Raw genomic sequence first — 16,743 nt, 5'->3', positions numbered from 1 at the left:
TGGTGATGCAAAGCGTCCATCAGTCTCATCCGAAGAGCTATGCTTCGAATGTTTGCCATCGAGCAATGAGTAGTTGGGTGACTAAAACATGAGCCGCTAAATTCAATGGAAATATGCGCATCTGCGTGGGTGTGTGAGAGAGCGCGGCCGACAGACAGAGTGACAGCCTGAGAGATTCTCAGAGAGCCCAACGACCCTACAGCACACTGCAGCCCAGCGCAAGCCCTGCACACGGATTTCAATTAGCAGCCCGCTGTTTGTGAGAGCTCCTACCCGGGGACCTGACACCGCACCGCCGTTAACGGCTCCGCCTCGCACGCTGCCGCGCGGCCTGTTCCAGCCCGACCCGCGGGGGGGTCGGAGGGCAACAGCGGGAAGGCGACAAACCGAGTCGCCCTCTGTCAGCCTGCGGCCGGCTGCCTCTGGACGCTGTGAACTGGTTCCCCTCGCCCTCCAGAAGGTCGACTGGAAGTCCTGGGTGTCATGGGAGTCGAAAGCGTCGAGCGTTTGCTCGGTGAGGACAGTCTACCGGGTCGGATTAAGCAGGGAAAGTGTAGCGGGGATAAAAATATATACCGATATATACCCTGCTTTTTCACGGCAACGGCAACATGAAGTGAGATTTCTGGCGAGGTGAGAAGGGGCGCCCCAGGGACTGTTTCTCACGGGGGTCTCAAGCATCGTCCCGCCATGTAGTAAATCGACCGAGGGAGGTGACCGGGTTGTGTTCCTACAGCGCCTGCAACCTTTCAGACTGTTAGGCAGACTGGGCCCCAGATGCCCTCTAGGCTGCAGCTCACGGGGACGGCTTTAGAAGAAGATCTTAAGACGTGGCCCACAAGATTGGCAAAGAGCGAAAACAAGGAGCGAGGTGGAGCCAGCGCAGGCGTTTGATCATGGGGACGTTAGCGCCGCGAAGACGTCTGACTCACACTCACACTCCCCTCCAGAGTGCTGCAATACAGAGGTCGACAAACTCTGTTTCATGCAAATTAATTACCATGTAATTACATTTTGGCAGTAGTCAGAAGAGTTGGAGAAGTTCTGTGAGGGGAAAATGCTTTGGGGGAATGTGGCTGAAGAGAATAATACAGTCAAACAGTTATGAAGAGAGCGGAGGTACGTGCCAGAGCCTGATCCCTTTAACGGCCACCTAACGATCCGCGAGGGCGCTCTTTCATAACAACCACTTGCTTTATGGCTGTGCGCTTGGGTTCCTTACTGATCCAGCATACGTTTTCAAAGTGACTCCGAGACGCTTTTTCTTCGCCGCGTGATATTACAGCGGCAAGTTTTTTTGGGGTTGTTTTTTTTTGGTGGTCTGTAATAGACGAAGACTTGGGGAAACACTGAGAACAGGAGCGAAAGTACGGGCTGTGGAGATACAAGATTGCGTGTGAACTCTACCGTAACAGCGTGATGACTCTGAGCGGCTCGAGTCCAGTCGTCCACCAGTTACACCAGTGCAGCGCATTAATAATAAAGCCTGAAGCTCAGCCACATCCACCCAGTGCAACATGGCTCGGGTGGAAACCAGCTCACCTGCTGACAAGGGTTGCAGGGGTTAGTGTGGTCACTTTGAATTTTTGGCACATTTAGACACGTGAGGCAAAGCCTTTCTATGGACCGGAACCCCTCGTTTAGGCCTTGTTTGTACGTGCGCGGCACAAGCGAACGCAGAGGGGGCGTGGCTGGCAATTTGGCTCTGTGGAGAAGTTCAAAGAGTCACAGAAGCGCCGTGGAGGTGGAAAGCAGGTTTGTGTTCGAAAGGAGGCTCAGTGTTGATGGGAGCAAACCATGAGAATAGTATAGGGCAGATCAATTAAGAGATATGAAATCTCTTACAAATTCTAAAATGTTTTTCTTAAACGCTTGTGACCGCTGTGAACTATGGGAAATGTAGTCTTTCACAAGGTGGTGGGGGGTTGAGAAGGGACGTGTAGTCGTTCACGGGGGGTGGGGGGGGTGGGGGGGATTTCATCTCTTTCAACTCATTCACCTCTGATATTTATGCGAAGTAGAGAGGTCTGGTATCGAGTCAACCAGCATGTCTAATCTAAAACAGCCATGCCATTATTTTGAATGCCGCCCCATGTCTGTGAGTCAGGCGGGCTGCTCTAAATGCTAACATTCCCACCACATCAACACAGAGAGCCGGATGATTAAAGAGGAGCCGGGTGCCACGATGTCAAGCCGGAACTTTTACTTAATTGGCTAAAATGAGATTTGGGAGTGATGGATTTTGATCATCGTCGGCCCTGTTTGCAACGGAACGCAGCCCCCCCCCGCAAGCCTCTATGCATATTAACTCTGCAGACCTCTACTAAGAGTGTGGGAACAGGCAGACCACACAATTACCCCTCTGCCTCCCAGGCAAGCCGATCAGCCTGAGCACTTACACAGTTAACTGGCCCTGGTGGCTTAATGGGGAGAAGTGACAGTCTGTTTTCTTAATGTGTGCAAATTTCATGGTTTTATAGGTCTGGTTATGGCATGGTGGTGGGACCTCTGCTCAGCTACCTCAACAGGCCTTTTGAACTTGACCATCGCTTAGTAATGGCTGGTTGTCAAAAATGTCTGGGTGAAATTGGACCTGGGAAGGAAATGTGCACGGCGAGCACAGCGCGTATGTCGGCTCTGTTTACAAAGCCGGAACGAATGAGGTCGGAAAAGCGGGGCGGGTTTGTAAAATATGTCTTTAAACTTCATTTTCGGGCCCTTCCATTTTATACGCATAAAGTATAAACATTTAAAGCCGCGTACCCTCTTTAAAGATATAATATCTTCTTCTCATGTCAATCTCTGCTTTTTTTTATCCTTTGCTTTGATGTGTTCTGGTTCTTTTGGTGAATATCACCTCCGCCTGTAGCCACACGTCTACTGAGCACATTCAGCATGACTTCAGCATTCACCGGGTGTTTCCAGGGACAACGGCAGCGGTGCAGGAGAAGAATCTTCCGTGATCCCGAATGATTTTACCCAGCACACAGTAGCTGGGTTTGTGTGATCTGTGGCTCATACTCTCTCTTCTTGGAAGCGAGCTCATTTTAGAAGCAGCGTATTACGCATCATCGCTCTCATAAATCAATAGCAATAACACTTAGGTGCACATTGCAAATCTTTTTCTAGAGTTAGGGGTTTTTCATTCACACAAATCTAAAGTGCTTAGATTCAGAATCCTGCTGGTATAATCTGTGATCAGGTATGTATGACTCAATATGGTTATATAGGAACAAACCCGAGAGGGGGGAGAGCTGAACTCTTACAATTAGAGATTTTTTTCTAGGCTTGCTGCTGGTGTCAGTGATACAGTTTAGTCCAAGTATTGATTCTATCGTTCACTGACTGATGCTTGCAGGTAATGGCGTCAGCTACTGATCTGAAATCAGTTTTATACTCATTACAGTGGAATATAAATCTGAGCAATTGCTTCTCCTTACATTACCTTACATTCACCTTACATCACCTTACATTACCTTACATTACCTTATATTCACCTTACATTAGTCACATGTCCACCATCGTAATTTGGAACTAACTAGTGGCAAACTAAAGGTTTTCTTTCTGCTTTACTTAAATGTAACATCTATAGGAAAGAAACATTTGGAAGTGAAAAACTCTGAATGGTCCTTCTCACTTTCCAGTGGAAAATAAAGGTAGACAAAACCATAAGGCTGTTCAGGTTCAAAAATTATTATTTAGCCTACTTCTAGTCAATATATATAAAAAAGTTCTAAGATATATTGTTATTTATTTTATATCTTGAAATGTAGTCCAAGTTGGAAACCCCCCAAATAATTCATGGTGAGGTTTCTAGTGTGCCATTCCTATAACAGGAACACAGTTGTGAGAACTCTGGGTCAGAACTCTAGACTCCAGGTGCCCTGAGATCCAGCCCTGATCTTTGGAGCACACTTCTGTGGGCAATAACTCTTGTCAATTTATTTTCTTTAAAGATATCTTGTCACCTACATTCTAATGCCAAATTCAGACACACACCAACTTTATACAGCATGACACTGTCCAGATAAATGTGTCTGTGCTGTGATGGAAACAACTGTGTTCTCCCGTTACACTTTGGTGACAGATTGTCCACCTTCGTCTGTTTTCTGGCATACGGCAGATCCTGGTGATCTTATTCACACGCTGTCTTTAATGGTACGTTTAATGGTACGTTATCGATTTCAGGCGCCGGACGTTCTGCTCACACTGGCCTGCCTGGGCCTGACGTCTCCCTCTCCGCACACACCATGTGTCGGGAGATATAAACGAGCAACTAGCTATAAACAAGTGTAAAAGAGCCTTCGGTGAACAGGACAGCCAGACGAAATGAAGACAGTGATACAAGAGCAACGAGTGCACCTCCACGAAATCTCCACCACACCTCCACCAAACCTCCACCACACTCTCCACACCTCCACCAAACCTCCACACCCCCACCACACCTCCCCATACCTCCCCACACCTGCACCACACCTCCCTATACCTCCATCACACCTCCACCACACCTCCAAACACCTCCCCATACCTAAATGTGGTGCAGCATGCCGTTAGCACTGTAGCTCAACTAAAAATCCTTTCTCTCTCTCTCTCTCTCTCTCTCTCTCTCTCTCTCTCTCTCTCTCTCTCTCTCTCTCTCTCTCTCTTTCTCCTGCCTCTAGTGCATGTGAATAATGCAGACGCTGGATTCAGTGGCAGGTCCCTGATGAGCTGAACTGGGCAGCAGCTGCCCCCTAACAAGAGAAGCGTTGGAGTTGTCATGACTTATCCCCTGCTGGGCAAATTAGTTTAAACAGGACCCCACCGTGCTGTCCATCCAGGCCTTTCTTATATTATTTAATGCCCCCCCCACACACCCCAGCCCCAACCCCTGACACATTTCGTTTTCTTAGTGCTGTTCCTATAGTCGGGCACACTGAGTTAAGGCCAGTGGGAAAACGCATAAGAATATCTGAAATGTGCGTTTCTTACATGCTACACAGTTCAGGTTTCACAGGTTTGTGCGATGCCATTGAACAGTCATGCTAGCTGGAAGTGTTCATTATAACGCGTGGAGAACGTGAGAGTTATAGGGTCAAGAGCTTCAGCTTCCTCACACGCTGAAGCCATCTTGACACCATGGCCGGGGAGGCGGAGGTAAGGACGGGACCGTATCCGCGGTGGGCGGGAAAAGGTCACTCTAGTTTGAAAACAGCCAATGACGCGCTCGAAGGCGGTTGCAGACAACGAGGCGGCCGGTCCTCGACCTGCCGTGGCCTACGATTGATCGTCAATCACTTCAACCATGCTGTAAATTGCTGAATAAATTTGCCCCAGTGAGGAAGCGGACCCAAGCAGGCGCCAGGCCGGGTCGGGTGCGCCCTGCCGGGGGTGAAGGGGGGAGTGCCCTGCGGAAGGACTGATGGAGGAGTCTGGCGAGGCAGCGTGCTGACTCCAGCAACTTCTCCACCACTGCAGCAAACTTTATAGACAGCGGCCCAGACTATAGATGGACCTCTCAAGCTATAATGCACCATATTAACAAAATGTCATTAAAATGTTTTATATATTGTCAAAAATAGCAGGGTCCCTGTGATGACGGGATTTGTTTGTATTACTATAGTAGATTGCAAATCACATTCTGGACAGTTGTTATGTTTGTGTGAGTATGGGGTAACTCCCTGGGGCAAACAGAGGTGAGCTGTGCCGTGCATTTGTATAATCTGCAGAACATTCCGGTATGTGAAGGTTTTTGATCAATAGCACAGTGAGGTATTTATTGCTGCGGTGTCCAACAAACATTAATTTAGAACACAATCAAATATAAATAGATATGTGAAAAAATATACACCACATTCGGTCAGGGGATAAGCTACAACATCCAGAGTTGTGAATTATTCTGTATAGGTTTTCCCAGCCTGAGACAATACATTTAAAAACGTCTGTGGGATGGGAATCATCGTATAAAACACAAACCTCTGGAGAACAACAGATGTAATTTCTTTAATGGTTCCGGTCCAGGTCGCATTATGAGCTTCCTCCATTTTACCTCATGGCAGGGCCACGCGCACCCAACAACGCATTAGCTACTGAAGGCGCGGAGTGGGGGCGGTGTTTTGCTGCACTATAAAATATTATGAGAGCCATTACAAAAACCATCATTCTTTGCCACTTCACCGAGATGGCTGACTGAGATAAAGAGGGGGAGGAGGGCTTCTTTCAGCTGGAGTTTCGAGGGTTTTCGGTGTGCATACTAAAACAACGCTTGAACAATACCGACAGATAGGATTACTTATCTCTGTACATAACACAGACGTGTCAATATATGTGTCGCCATATGCCTTGCTTCAAAGTACATGGAAAACTCACTCTGTAAACAATTAAATAGGCCTACTGTCTATTTCGCTATTGTCCACATAAGACATGTTCGTGTCACAAATGGAGAAGGCGGTGTATAATGTGGGTTGCAATCTGCGCCTGGGCCAGAAGACGCGTTACAAACCAAGCGCGCCGTCTAGCGGTGACTCCGGGTACCTCAGGATTGAGGACACGGAAGTTTTCCGTTAGGATTGTTAATTATCCATCAAAGCGTACTCCAAGTGCTAGAATAACAAACTCGAAAGGGACACTAGCTTTATAACTTACGGTAAAAGACGTATTCTGTGTAACTTGACCATATCTTGTCTTCAGTGTGCTGGTTAACAAAGGCGGCCGTCACCGACGAGTTACAGGCGACCATCTGGAAGCCGCACTCGGAGAGCATGTCAAAAGACCTCTCCAGGTGTTTGAACTTCAGGTAAAAGCGAGACGTGTACCTATCGGGAGTCCTATCCGGGTCTCTACTCTCGTTTAAGGTCTCACCAAAAACTTCTTTCGCTAGTGCAATCCTTCCACAAATCATAATCCTCGGCACTCTTCTGAACTTGGCATCGGTTTGACTCTCTCTGCCCATAGTGCAGGAGCCCCGGTATCCGACGGTGATAAACCCGCTTTTCCGGTCAGCGGGGACCAGCGAGGATGGAGGGCACGTTCGCTGGTCACTTCCTTGTGACCCATCCTCATAATCGCTGTGAATGTATTCTTCCGGACTGTGCTTTAAATCTTCGGGTGTTAATACTTTGACTAAATCGGGCAACAGGAAGTATTCTGCCTCTTTCTTAAGTCTTCCCTTCTCTGGGAAATGGTCCGGGAGGACAACTTGTTTGTCTCTGAGGTAGTCCAAAACATATCTGAACAAAAAGCCATCACGATCGATAAAATAACGTCCCTTTGGGTCTCTGGCAAGATCGTTGGATGCATTGTTTTTAGGTGAGAATATTTTTCCGAGAAGGGAACCAGGGTTGCTAATTAGCGTGGCATGGCGAGTATAATATACCTGTCCCCCGACATTTAGCTCAATAACGTCTGGAAAACTGTTCTGAGAAGATCCCTGATCTTTGATTGTAGGCTGAGTCCTACAGTTCCCACTCAAAGCCATCGTTTCAGTCATGGGTGCCCACAAGGCGAGCCACTTATCTATTACAGAAACGCAGGGGGTAAGAAAAAAGTTTTATCTTCCCTCTTCCAGCGCACTATATTTCGATAATAGTGCTTTATTAAACCAGTCCTTAGTGTAATGGTTAATATAAAACAGTTCCCATGGAAATAAAAACAAACCATTAGCCGACCTACCACCCTGAAGTGATGAGTTTGGAGGAAAATACCAGTTCTCACTCCGAGATGAAAAAAAACGGAGGGCCAAGAAAAGCGAAAATGATCCCGATATATCCGAGGACGGAGAAAGAAACTACGTGGGCACGGGAGTTACACCTTGACGTCCAACATCATCGCGTATCTCGCCTCCGATAAAAAAAAGCACCAGCGGAAGGTGAGATTTCATAGCCTGTCCAGTTGCCACCCTAGTACGAAACAGAAATTACGCCTGCATGAAGAAAACAGCTGCCCCTCACTTTCCAATGCACAGTCAAAAACACACTGTCCTGAAGACAGAAAAACTAAACAATATTTGCGTTGTAGGTCCACGGTAAAAAGTCCACTAACAACTTCTGAAGTTGAAACCGTCGACGCGTATCCGACTTTGGTCGAAAAAATGAAATGGCAACTGAAAACCAAATTTTCTGATGTTTCAAGGTGGAAAATAGTCCGTGGAACTTCAAAGACAGAATATTCGCACCGTCTTATTAATCAGGGACGTTCAACGTCGCGTTACTCTGCGCGAAATGGTGCGTTGAACGTATATGTACAAAAATGTGCATAATTCCCAGTTTTCCGTTACGATTTTGCCTTTCTCGAAGAGGCGCAGTTTGGGTCCGATGCGCGCGCGCAGAGTTGAGCAGCAAGGAAGGAGCTCGAGCTGCGTGTCGAGTCCCTTCCCCATCAGGGTGGTGCCGCGAAAAAAAGGAAAAATGCCTCAGCTGATGTTGCCTCGGCGGTTCAGGGTGAAAAAAAAACATAATGGCTTATAAAGAATTACATCATCTTAAAGGAGTATGCTGGTGAATGGGTGCTGTAATTTTTCCACGCACGAGGCTGGAGTGCTGCTCCTCTTTGCAGCACGTAAAGACATTTGACTTTGTTTCTGTAATTCTGCTTTAGAGTTCTGCACCCCCCGTACCACGGTGGGGTTTTCATTTAATTCGTTAATTATCCGCTTAAATGGCGACTTGTGTCTTAAACAGTTCCAAACATTTTATGACTTCAGTTAATTTTTGGGTCGATATGATGCTGAATTTTGAAAAGCCGCGTTGCCTGCAGCAGCGGTTTAATGAACTAATGTCCGACCGAAATCGAAACCCGTTTTCAGTACCACGGACAGCGACAGTTCCGCTAACAGCCACCAGCACCCGCGTGGTCTTTACGAAGCCCTTAATAGAGCTCTAATGAGCATTACGGTCGTACCAATAAATACGTCGCACAAAATTGTTTCGATCTTTTGGCCTTCCACAAACTACCGTGTTTCTCCGAGAGCGAGAGCGCGCGCATGGAGTTATCAGGAACCTCTGTGCATTCATTTGTAAGTAGGCCAGAGCCGTTATCATGAATACATGCATGCTTTCGCATTTCAAGAGCTGCTCTTTTCTACTGCGACGGAACACTGTGGCTTTCTTTAGGTCATACTGAATGCTCGCTGTTGGCAGGTCAGCTTTCTTTCCTGTCGCTTCTGATGGCCAAGCACGTGCCCCATGCTTTTAGAATGTCTCGTGAGTTTTGCTTTTCCTTTTTAGTACTTCAGCACTTGGCATTCTTGGCAGGTTCCTGGCTTCTCACGAAATTGTCCTCGAGTACCTCATTCTCAAAATGTCTCAAATGTTTGATATGCCGTGTGCAGGACATGACGGTGCAAAACATATTGAAAAAAAGGTGTTAAAGTTGCACTAGAATCTGATGTTGAAGAGCAATGACTGCCTTCACCTTCATATTCGCATCTGTGTAATATTTCTTGCCCAGATGTGGGTCCTGTCTTTTACTCTTTAATCCTATGTGATTTGTTCTCCTATAGAGAGTCTTCCCTTCTTGGCTTTTCTGTGGATCATCTACTCTTCTAGGGCTTCTGTCTTTTGGTCATTACCCCGTTTTCACTTCGAGATTGTCAGAAGCTTCTTCATGTTAAATGTGGCTCTTCCGGTTCAGATGCTGGAGGACAATAGGCTGGACAGTCACACCGAACACTCCCGTTGTTATGCCGACTCTTTTGCTGTGGACATCTCCATTACTGCATATAATGTTCCATTATGGAAAACCTGCAAGGCTCAGCCTGATGTTTGGACCTTGGGCCTGCACACTTGTACACATATGCTCGGTTCAGAGGAAGGCCGCACTGAAAGAGTTCCACGTTTTCACCCATGCTGCAGTTCAAGGTCTTCAGATCTTCACTGACAACATATCTCAGAAGCTTAGTCCTGATCAAACCGACGCGTAGTAGATACTAGTCTCGCAGTGTCTAAGTCTATGTTTCCTTTTGTCTTTGATATGATAATTGGCAAACACAAAACATTTGAGTGATATGCTCTACGTTTGAACCAAACTACCACCCCCATTTTCAGTTGCTTCGTCTTAGACACGTACATGGCATGTTGCCTTTCTACAGTCAGAAACAAGCTTCTTTGTTCTGACTGAAGAAAGACAGTTTAATGAAGCGGGCTATATATAAAAAAGCATTTTAGTAGTCAAATGTTTTCTATGTGTCCCAATGGTTTTTTCTCTAATGGGTTTTTAAGCAAAAAAAAAAAAAAAAACTTTTCAAAGGAAAAAATAGAAGGAGAGACAGAATGAAAAGCAGAGAGCAGGACAGAAGACCACCATCAACCACCTCCATGTTCTGCACATTGGTATATGAACTACATGGCCCTACCTTATCCTGTACTGGTCCATAACTGACTTGGAATCAGTGGGCGATGGTTGTTACCTTGAGGAACAAGGGCGCTGCTGCACTTTAGCAGGAACATCACGTATACCCAGCGCTGCGGTCAGCACAGGGAAGGTTGGGCATTTGGCAAAGCGTTCAGCGTGTACACAATACCGGCACTGGGCGCTTCAGATTTAGTCTCGCACCAAGCAGGTTTCAATAGACCTCCAACAAACCCGCTGATATTTACCACCCTGCCCTTTGCTGACATTTCTATCCCTTTGCGACATTCACACAAATAAGGTTCGGATGTGTTTGTTTGCGGTTTTGCATGTACGTCAGACACCGACGTAACGGTACCTTGGCAGCCGCGTAGCTGGAGCGTTTGTGCAGAAGTTTAGCTTGGATTAAGAACGCCGGTGGTGGATGTGAGGAAGATCCAGCAGAATTTCATATTTGTGCGTCTTCAGAGTGTCGGGCTTTGTAGCCACGTTGCATCATCATTTCATCATCAATCTTTTCTTTGTCCCTTATGGGGCATCATAAAGCTTCAAAATGATATGTGTGGACTGTGTCCTTTATTTTTGCCATGGGACTAGTGACGTGTGTGCAGTCTGCATATGCAGCCATTATCTAAGATTTGATTTTTACATTTTGTAAGTTGTTGTAATGTTGTAATGATGTGTACAGCGCAGTGTCCAGTAAAGCTGATCAGTTTATTTGCAGTAACATGATGCTATGCAGCTTAACATGAAAGTCTGCAGTATCTTCCTAAATGATAACTTCGCTTTGAATTAATGGGCCCCTTAAAGTGTGTGTGTGTGTGTGTGTATCTGTGCCCAACCTCTGTGGAAATATGGTGTATAAATATGGCTGGGTTGTATATATATATAACTGCCACCCAATGTCCCTTATAATTGTATCCATAGGAAATGATACCTCTTTCTGATATGGTGATATGTGATTTATGATATCTTTTTCCTTCTCTAATGTAATGTTATCAAATATGACCATATCACAATGCATCACGCGTGCATTAACACACACTCACACACCCACAAGCATCCGCCGGGTTCCCGGGAGACCATCAGCCTCTACACAAAGCCTGATCCACATTAAGAGGGCTAGCCGAAGCTTGACCAGCTGGAGTGAGTGGCACCAGCAGACGGGAGTTTGGAAATGAAGGGGGGGGGGGGGGTCTAGCCACTCTTTGCAGCTGATGAAGACTGGCTCTTTCCCTCCATCTCTCTCTCTCTCTCTCTCTCTCTCCCTCTCTCTCTGTCTAAATGGGCTGGGGGTCCATTATCACATGTTGTGATGATGCGGGAGCAATAACGATGCAGCGGCGGGCGGAAGAGAGGAACAGGCACGTGCAGCGCTCTGCTGCGGGGGGATCGTTTACGAGCGCCGTAGGACTAATAACGATCACGAGACCAGCGCAGGGTCAGAAGGGGGCCGTTCGTTTGAGAGGCCCGTGCCGAAGAGGAGGGGCGTGGCACCAGCTCCCCTCAAAAGGGTCCGCGAAAGGCGAGGCATCCTTCTGTGCGCTGCAGTGGTGTCCAGTCTGCCTACTGACACTGTGAACGAAGACCTGTCCTCTTTTGTCATCTTCGGCGAAGCCTCCGCACTTTCGTTCCGTTTGCCGAGTAGATGACAATAACTCGACTCGTGTTTGCTGCGCGCGCCGAGGCGTTGCCAGGCGCTGGCTTGGCCTGAGTGCGGGGAAGTGCCACGTTCGGTTCAAGCTCCGCGGGGATTTGCCGCCTTCAGCGCCTGCGTCGTTTTGTTTTCTTCTCACAAAGTCCGTCACCCCTCCTCCTCTCCAGCCCAGTCCGCCCCCAATCTCTGCTAAACTGGCCACCCACAAAGTCTCTTTTTACACGTTCCCACCAACGCTGTGGCCTAACTGGATTATGCAACGAAAAATGATTTCTACGGCATAATTGTAACTAGGGCATGAAAGGATTGGTCTGGTGTAATTCCAATGAGTCTAGTCATGATACTAACAGTGATAAACATAATCCGGCCCTCTCTTCACAATTCATTGTATTAATGTTGGTCGGGACTGAGTTTTAGATGTAAAATATTGTCCTCACAAAAGATTCCTTCTGGTCTTTATGTAACACACAGCACAAACACCTCGAGGAACATGTAGCTATATGTTTCCATAGGAGAGTTGTTTACGACACGTAGCAGTGAAATGTCCTGCTGTGGAGTGAAGAATTTGCCATCTGCGTCTGTGAGCATGCAATATAACTAAGAGAGGCTTTACGTCAGAACAGCTGTACAACATTTCAAAGACACTGTGCCTTATGGGCTGATGAGGTTCTGTGGAGCGTAGCTTTGCCACAGACGTTTAACGCATCTAATGTCTGATCCAATGGCGAAACTCTCACCCAGTCAGCGTTGGGTTGTAGAATGGTATATCCCCACCCCTTTTGTTTCCCAGTGCATTGTATTCCACACTCCCATGTAGTCATTACATCCAAGAACAGGCTGCTCTTCCTGCCTCTATTTATAGAACTTTGCAGGGAATGGCACGCCAGCGCCACCGAAATCCCTCTTTTATTAAGCCGAGAAGGGTAACGTCTTATGGATGGATTATTTCCGAGATGCGGCTGGATCGAGGGTTCTGCAGCGCACGATGGTGAACCCGGCGGGAGCTGCAGTCGCTGAGGGCGTCGGCCACTGCCAGCTGTGATTCAATTAGAAGGCGTCTGCCACGCCCCTCTGGGGCGCTGCCCTCCTGGCTCCGCCCCCTTGTCCCTGCTCCAGTGTTCTCCCCGGGGGGGAGTCATGGTGTGCCGCCTTATTTCGCAAGGCAGGTTTTTCCTCAGCAAGCGCTTCTTGCCCTTAGGCATGTTGTTTAGGTTGGATTAGACACACGCACACACACACACACACACATACACACACAAGCACGCACACACATTCACACTCTTGCATTTTTATTTTGTGGGGGGTTTCAGATAAGCTATTGTCTTACTGTAACCATGGAAATCTTTTCAAATTGTTGTACACAAAATGCTTTTTCATGTTGACCAGTAAAACATTGCCAAAACATTATTAATATATTGTGTCAACATTATGGAAGATTTGGTATCTACATACATGCATGTGCACAAACCAGATACATAAGCAAACACATACACTCTCACACACACACACACACACACACACACACACACACACACACACACACACGGCAGTTTTTCAATCTCTGGTGCCTAATTACTAATTTATTGCCTATAACCCACATATGAAAAAGTTGTGAAATATACATGGAAGGGGATGATGCCCATGCTGGAGACAGTGGAACCCAGAACGCCTGCTTGACTGCAGGCGCCAGGTTGCTGTGCATCTGAATGGAAGAGGCGGGGCCCTCTGCCGTTAACCTGATCTACAATGGTGCATTTGAAAAAAAACAAGCCTGTCCTATTTCCACAGGTCCCTAATGGATGGAGTCGCATGGAACAAGGCAGGGTGCATGGGATTGTGTGTGTGTGTGTGTGTGTGTGTGTGTGTGTGTGTGTGTGTGTGTGTGTGTGTGTGTGTGTGCGCGCGCGCGCGTGTGTGTGTGTGTGTTGGCAAAAAAAGAAAGTTGTTGCACTAACACCAGAAAACTCTTGAGCTGAAAGGTAATTATGCACCGCAAATGCGCTGCCCTAGATCTTTATATGGCACTCCCACTGACAGTTTTCAATTCTCTTTCATTAATGCAAATAAAAAGCTGGAGCCGTGTGGTGAAAGTTTAAAAAAATGATTAAAAGGGATGATCATTGTACTACAAGAATTAAGGCTGTTTTCATGACCATATGGCAAATTGATTTTTGTTTTCTTGTCAGACTAATAAATCATATAGTCACGCGTGGCTAATAGACCCTTATATGAACACAAGAGCCCTGCAAGTTCATTATTATTTTGGTACATAGATATATGTCAAATGCATTAATCATATCATATATGACTTTTGGACATGAATTATGGATTATGCATTATGTATGACTACATGAAACTCTTCTACTTAGCGTGTAAAATGTTAAAGATATAATGTAAAGGTGAATTCCATTTTGGTGTATATATATATATATATATATATATATATATATATATATATATATATATATATATATATATATATATATATATATATACACACACACACACACACACACACACACACACACACACACCAATACACACACCCACTCAATCCAATCCACTCCCTCTTTCTCAGTCACCCACCTATTGACACTCTATTCCCAGCTGTTGTTCATTTCACCCTCATCAATGTGCCCTTCTTAAGCCCACAGGTTTTAGCCTCCAGTGCTGGATGTTCACATGAGCCTTTAAACATGTGAGGCTTAAACCCTGCCTAAAGTGCCTATGATGCTCCCCGGAAGCATCCACATATAAACCTGCACTGCCAACCAGCTCATAAAGGCTCCGTCACGTACGCGTTACAACTGACTTGTTCCTTGTCCTTTCTGACTCTGCTAGCGTTGTATTACGTTGTGACTCTGAGTCAGTCCTGCGCTGGTCTCTTCACCTCCATACTCCCACCTGCAGCCCCCCTCCCTGTGCTCCCGTAACATCGCCCTTTTCTGTGAGCTCTGTCAGCCGCTTAGGCGCTGTGGCGTCTCAGCTCGGTCTCTCCCTCCCTCTCTCTCTCTCTTTTTTAATCTCTATCCAATATGAATATGCACTGTGGGAAATGGAGATGTATCTTCTCAGCAGTGTTGACTTTATGGCCTGTCGTGTCTCGAACGAGTTGAGTGACAAACCTGAACAGCTACAGCCGAGGGCCTGACTTGATCTGCCACGCCTGTGTGCAATGTGCAGTTATGTTCGAGAAAGTGTGTGTGTGTGTGTGTGTGTGTGTGTGTGTGTGTGTGTGGTGTGTTTATAAAAAAATTGCTATCACGTCAGACACCTGTTTTACTGATTGGTTCTATTTTAAATATCTTCCCCCAGCAGGGAGTTTCCTTCTTGAAAGTCAACCTTCCACAGAAAAGACTGTAAAATCACACAGATCTGGAAAACATTATTGAGTACTTATAAACCCCACATCCTCTGTTTAATGGACAACAACATTCATGGTGTCTTTAGTAGTAGGCAATTATTTTTAAATGGGTTTCATCTAAGGTATCTTCAGGCCTAACTCTGTCTAGAAGTCTTTGTTTTAAGGAAATAACTCATAAAACCTTCTTACTAAGACATTCAGTCTAAGGAATGAACCCTTAACTCTAGGACTAAGAGTTCTAGATAGGAACTATTTGTCTAAAAGTATGTTCTTAAGGAGCTTCTTCAAGGACACACCCTCTACTTACACACCCTCTACTATTCAGATTTTCCTCCAGCTTTTGCATGCATAATTGCATCAATGAACATCTGCACATGAGCAGCACTCTAAGTAGGGTTGTCCTGACCTAAAGGCACACACTGCTAAATGAGGGGCAGTTCTGTTTTAAAGTAAAAATACTTGTGGGCTTTGGCATACAGTACATACCCTGGGTCTGAAGCACCACAGCCCCTAATGAAACTGACCTGTGGCACATAGAGAGAAGGAAACTAGAGAAGTGTAGATTTCTCATATTCTGTGTATGTTTGTGTGTGTGGAGAGCCATGTAAAATGGAGGCAACATAATGAGAGCCCTTCTCCTTCTCTGACCTGCAGTAATGATAGGACCATATCCCGAAAAGTACAAAGTTTGCAGTCAAACACACAGGTGTATTTGGGTCGCGTGCGTTTGGGTCGTGTGCTAACGTGTGTTTGGGTCACGTGCGTTTGGGTCACTTGCACTTGGGTCATTTGCATTTGGTTCATGGCTTCAAGCAGAGTTGTGAGCAGAGGCTCTTATTTTGCACACCACAACAAAAACTTGCAGAGACAGGCTTTGTTGAATTTGGGGGGGGGGGGGGGGGGGGGGGGGGGGTTGTTGTTTTTTTCATATAGTAATGAGATGGATATTGGCATTTTAATGCCTCTGGACACCATAACATCATTCCACCTTTATATAACTGCTATCACGTTGTTTGCACACACACATAATGAATGATTTATAGAGGCTTTCTAAAAACATTTCTGCATCAAGCCATTTATGCGCATATGAAGCACGACTTTGGTATTACGAATGCCTAAATGCTGGAAGTGCTTCTGTTGCCGTTTGACGGCCATAATGCACCCAGCGTAAATATTGAATTACGAAATGTATTCATTGTATATCAATCAAAAGGAAACAACCATATCATATTTCATTTAGGTTAAATTATTATTTTTCATTTTATTTTATTTTTTATTTTTTTGATTTCTCAAAATATTTTTGATCTCTCTGATTTCTCCACGAACGTGGGCAAGAACGTTTACTAAATCGTCTCTTTTTGACCTCTATAAACTACTCCCGTCCATAGAGGGAGGA

The 16,743-nt window shown here is 46.0% G+C and overlaps 1 protein-coding gene across 1 annotated transcript in view; it reads right to left on the bottom strand.

Moving 5' to 3' along the window:
* The window catches only part of kctd16b (potassium channel tetramerization domain containing 16b), a 34,407-nt gene extending 26,031 nt beyond the window's left edge, over positions 1-8,376 (bottom strand). Inside the window, exon 1 of the mRNA XM_076979925.1 lies at positions 6,625-8,376. Within this exon, the coding sequence (XP_076836040.1) occupies positions 6,625-7,468 (844 nt within the window). The 5' untranslated portion in view covers positions 7,469-8,376. The remainder of the gene's footprint in view (positions 1-6,624) is intronic.
* Between the last annotated feature and the right edge of the window lie 8,367 nt (positions 8,377-16,743).

This window comes from Brachyhypopomus gauderio, chromosome 18, assembly GCF_052324685.1.
Source record: "Brachyhypopomus gauderio isolate BG-103 chromosome 18, BGAUD_0.2, whole genome shotgun sequence".
Lineage (NCBI taxonomy): Eukaryota > Metazoa > Chordata > Actinopteri > Gymnotiformes > Hypopomidae > Brachyhypopomus > Brachyhypopomus gauderio.
Note: the sequence above shows the minus strand (reverse complement) of the source record. Positions and strands in the feature narration are given on the sequence as shown.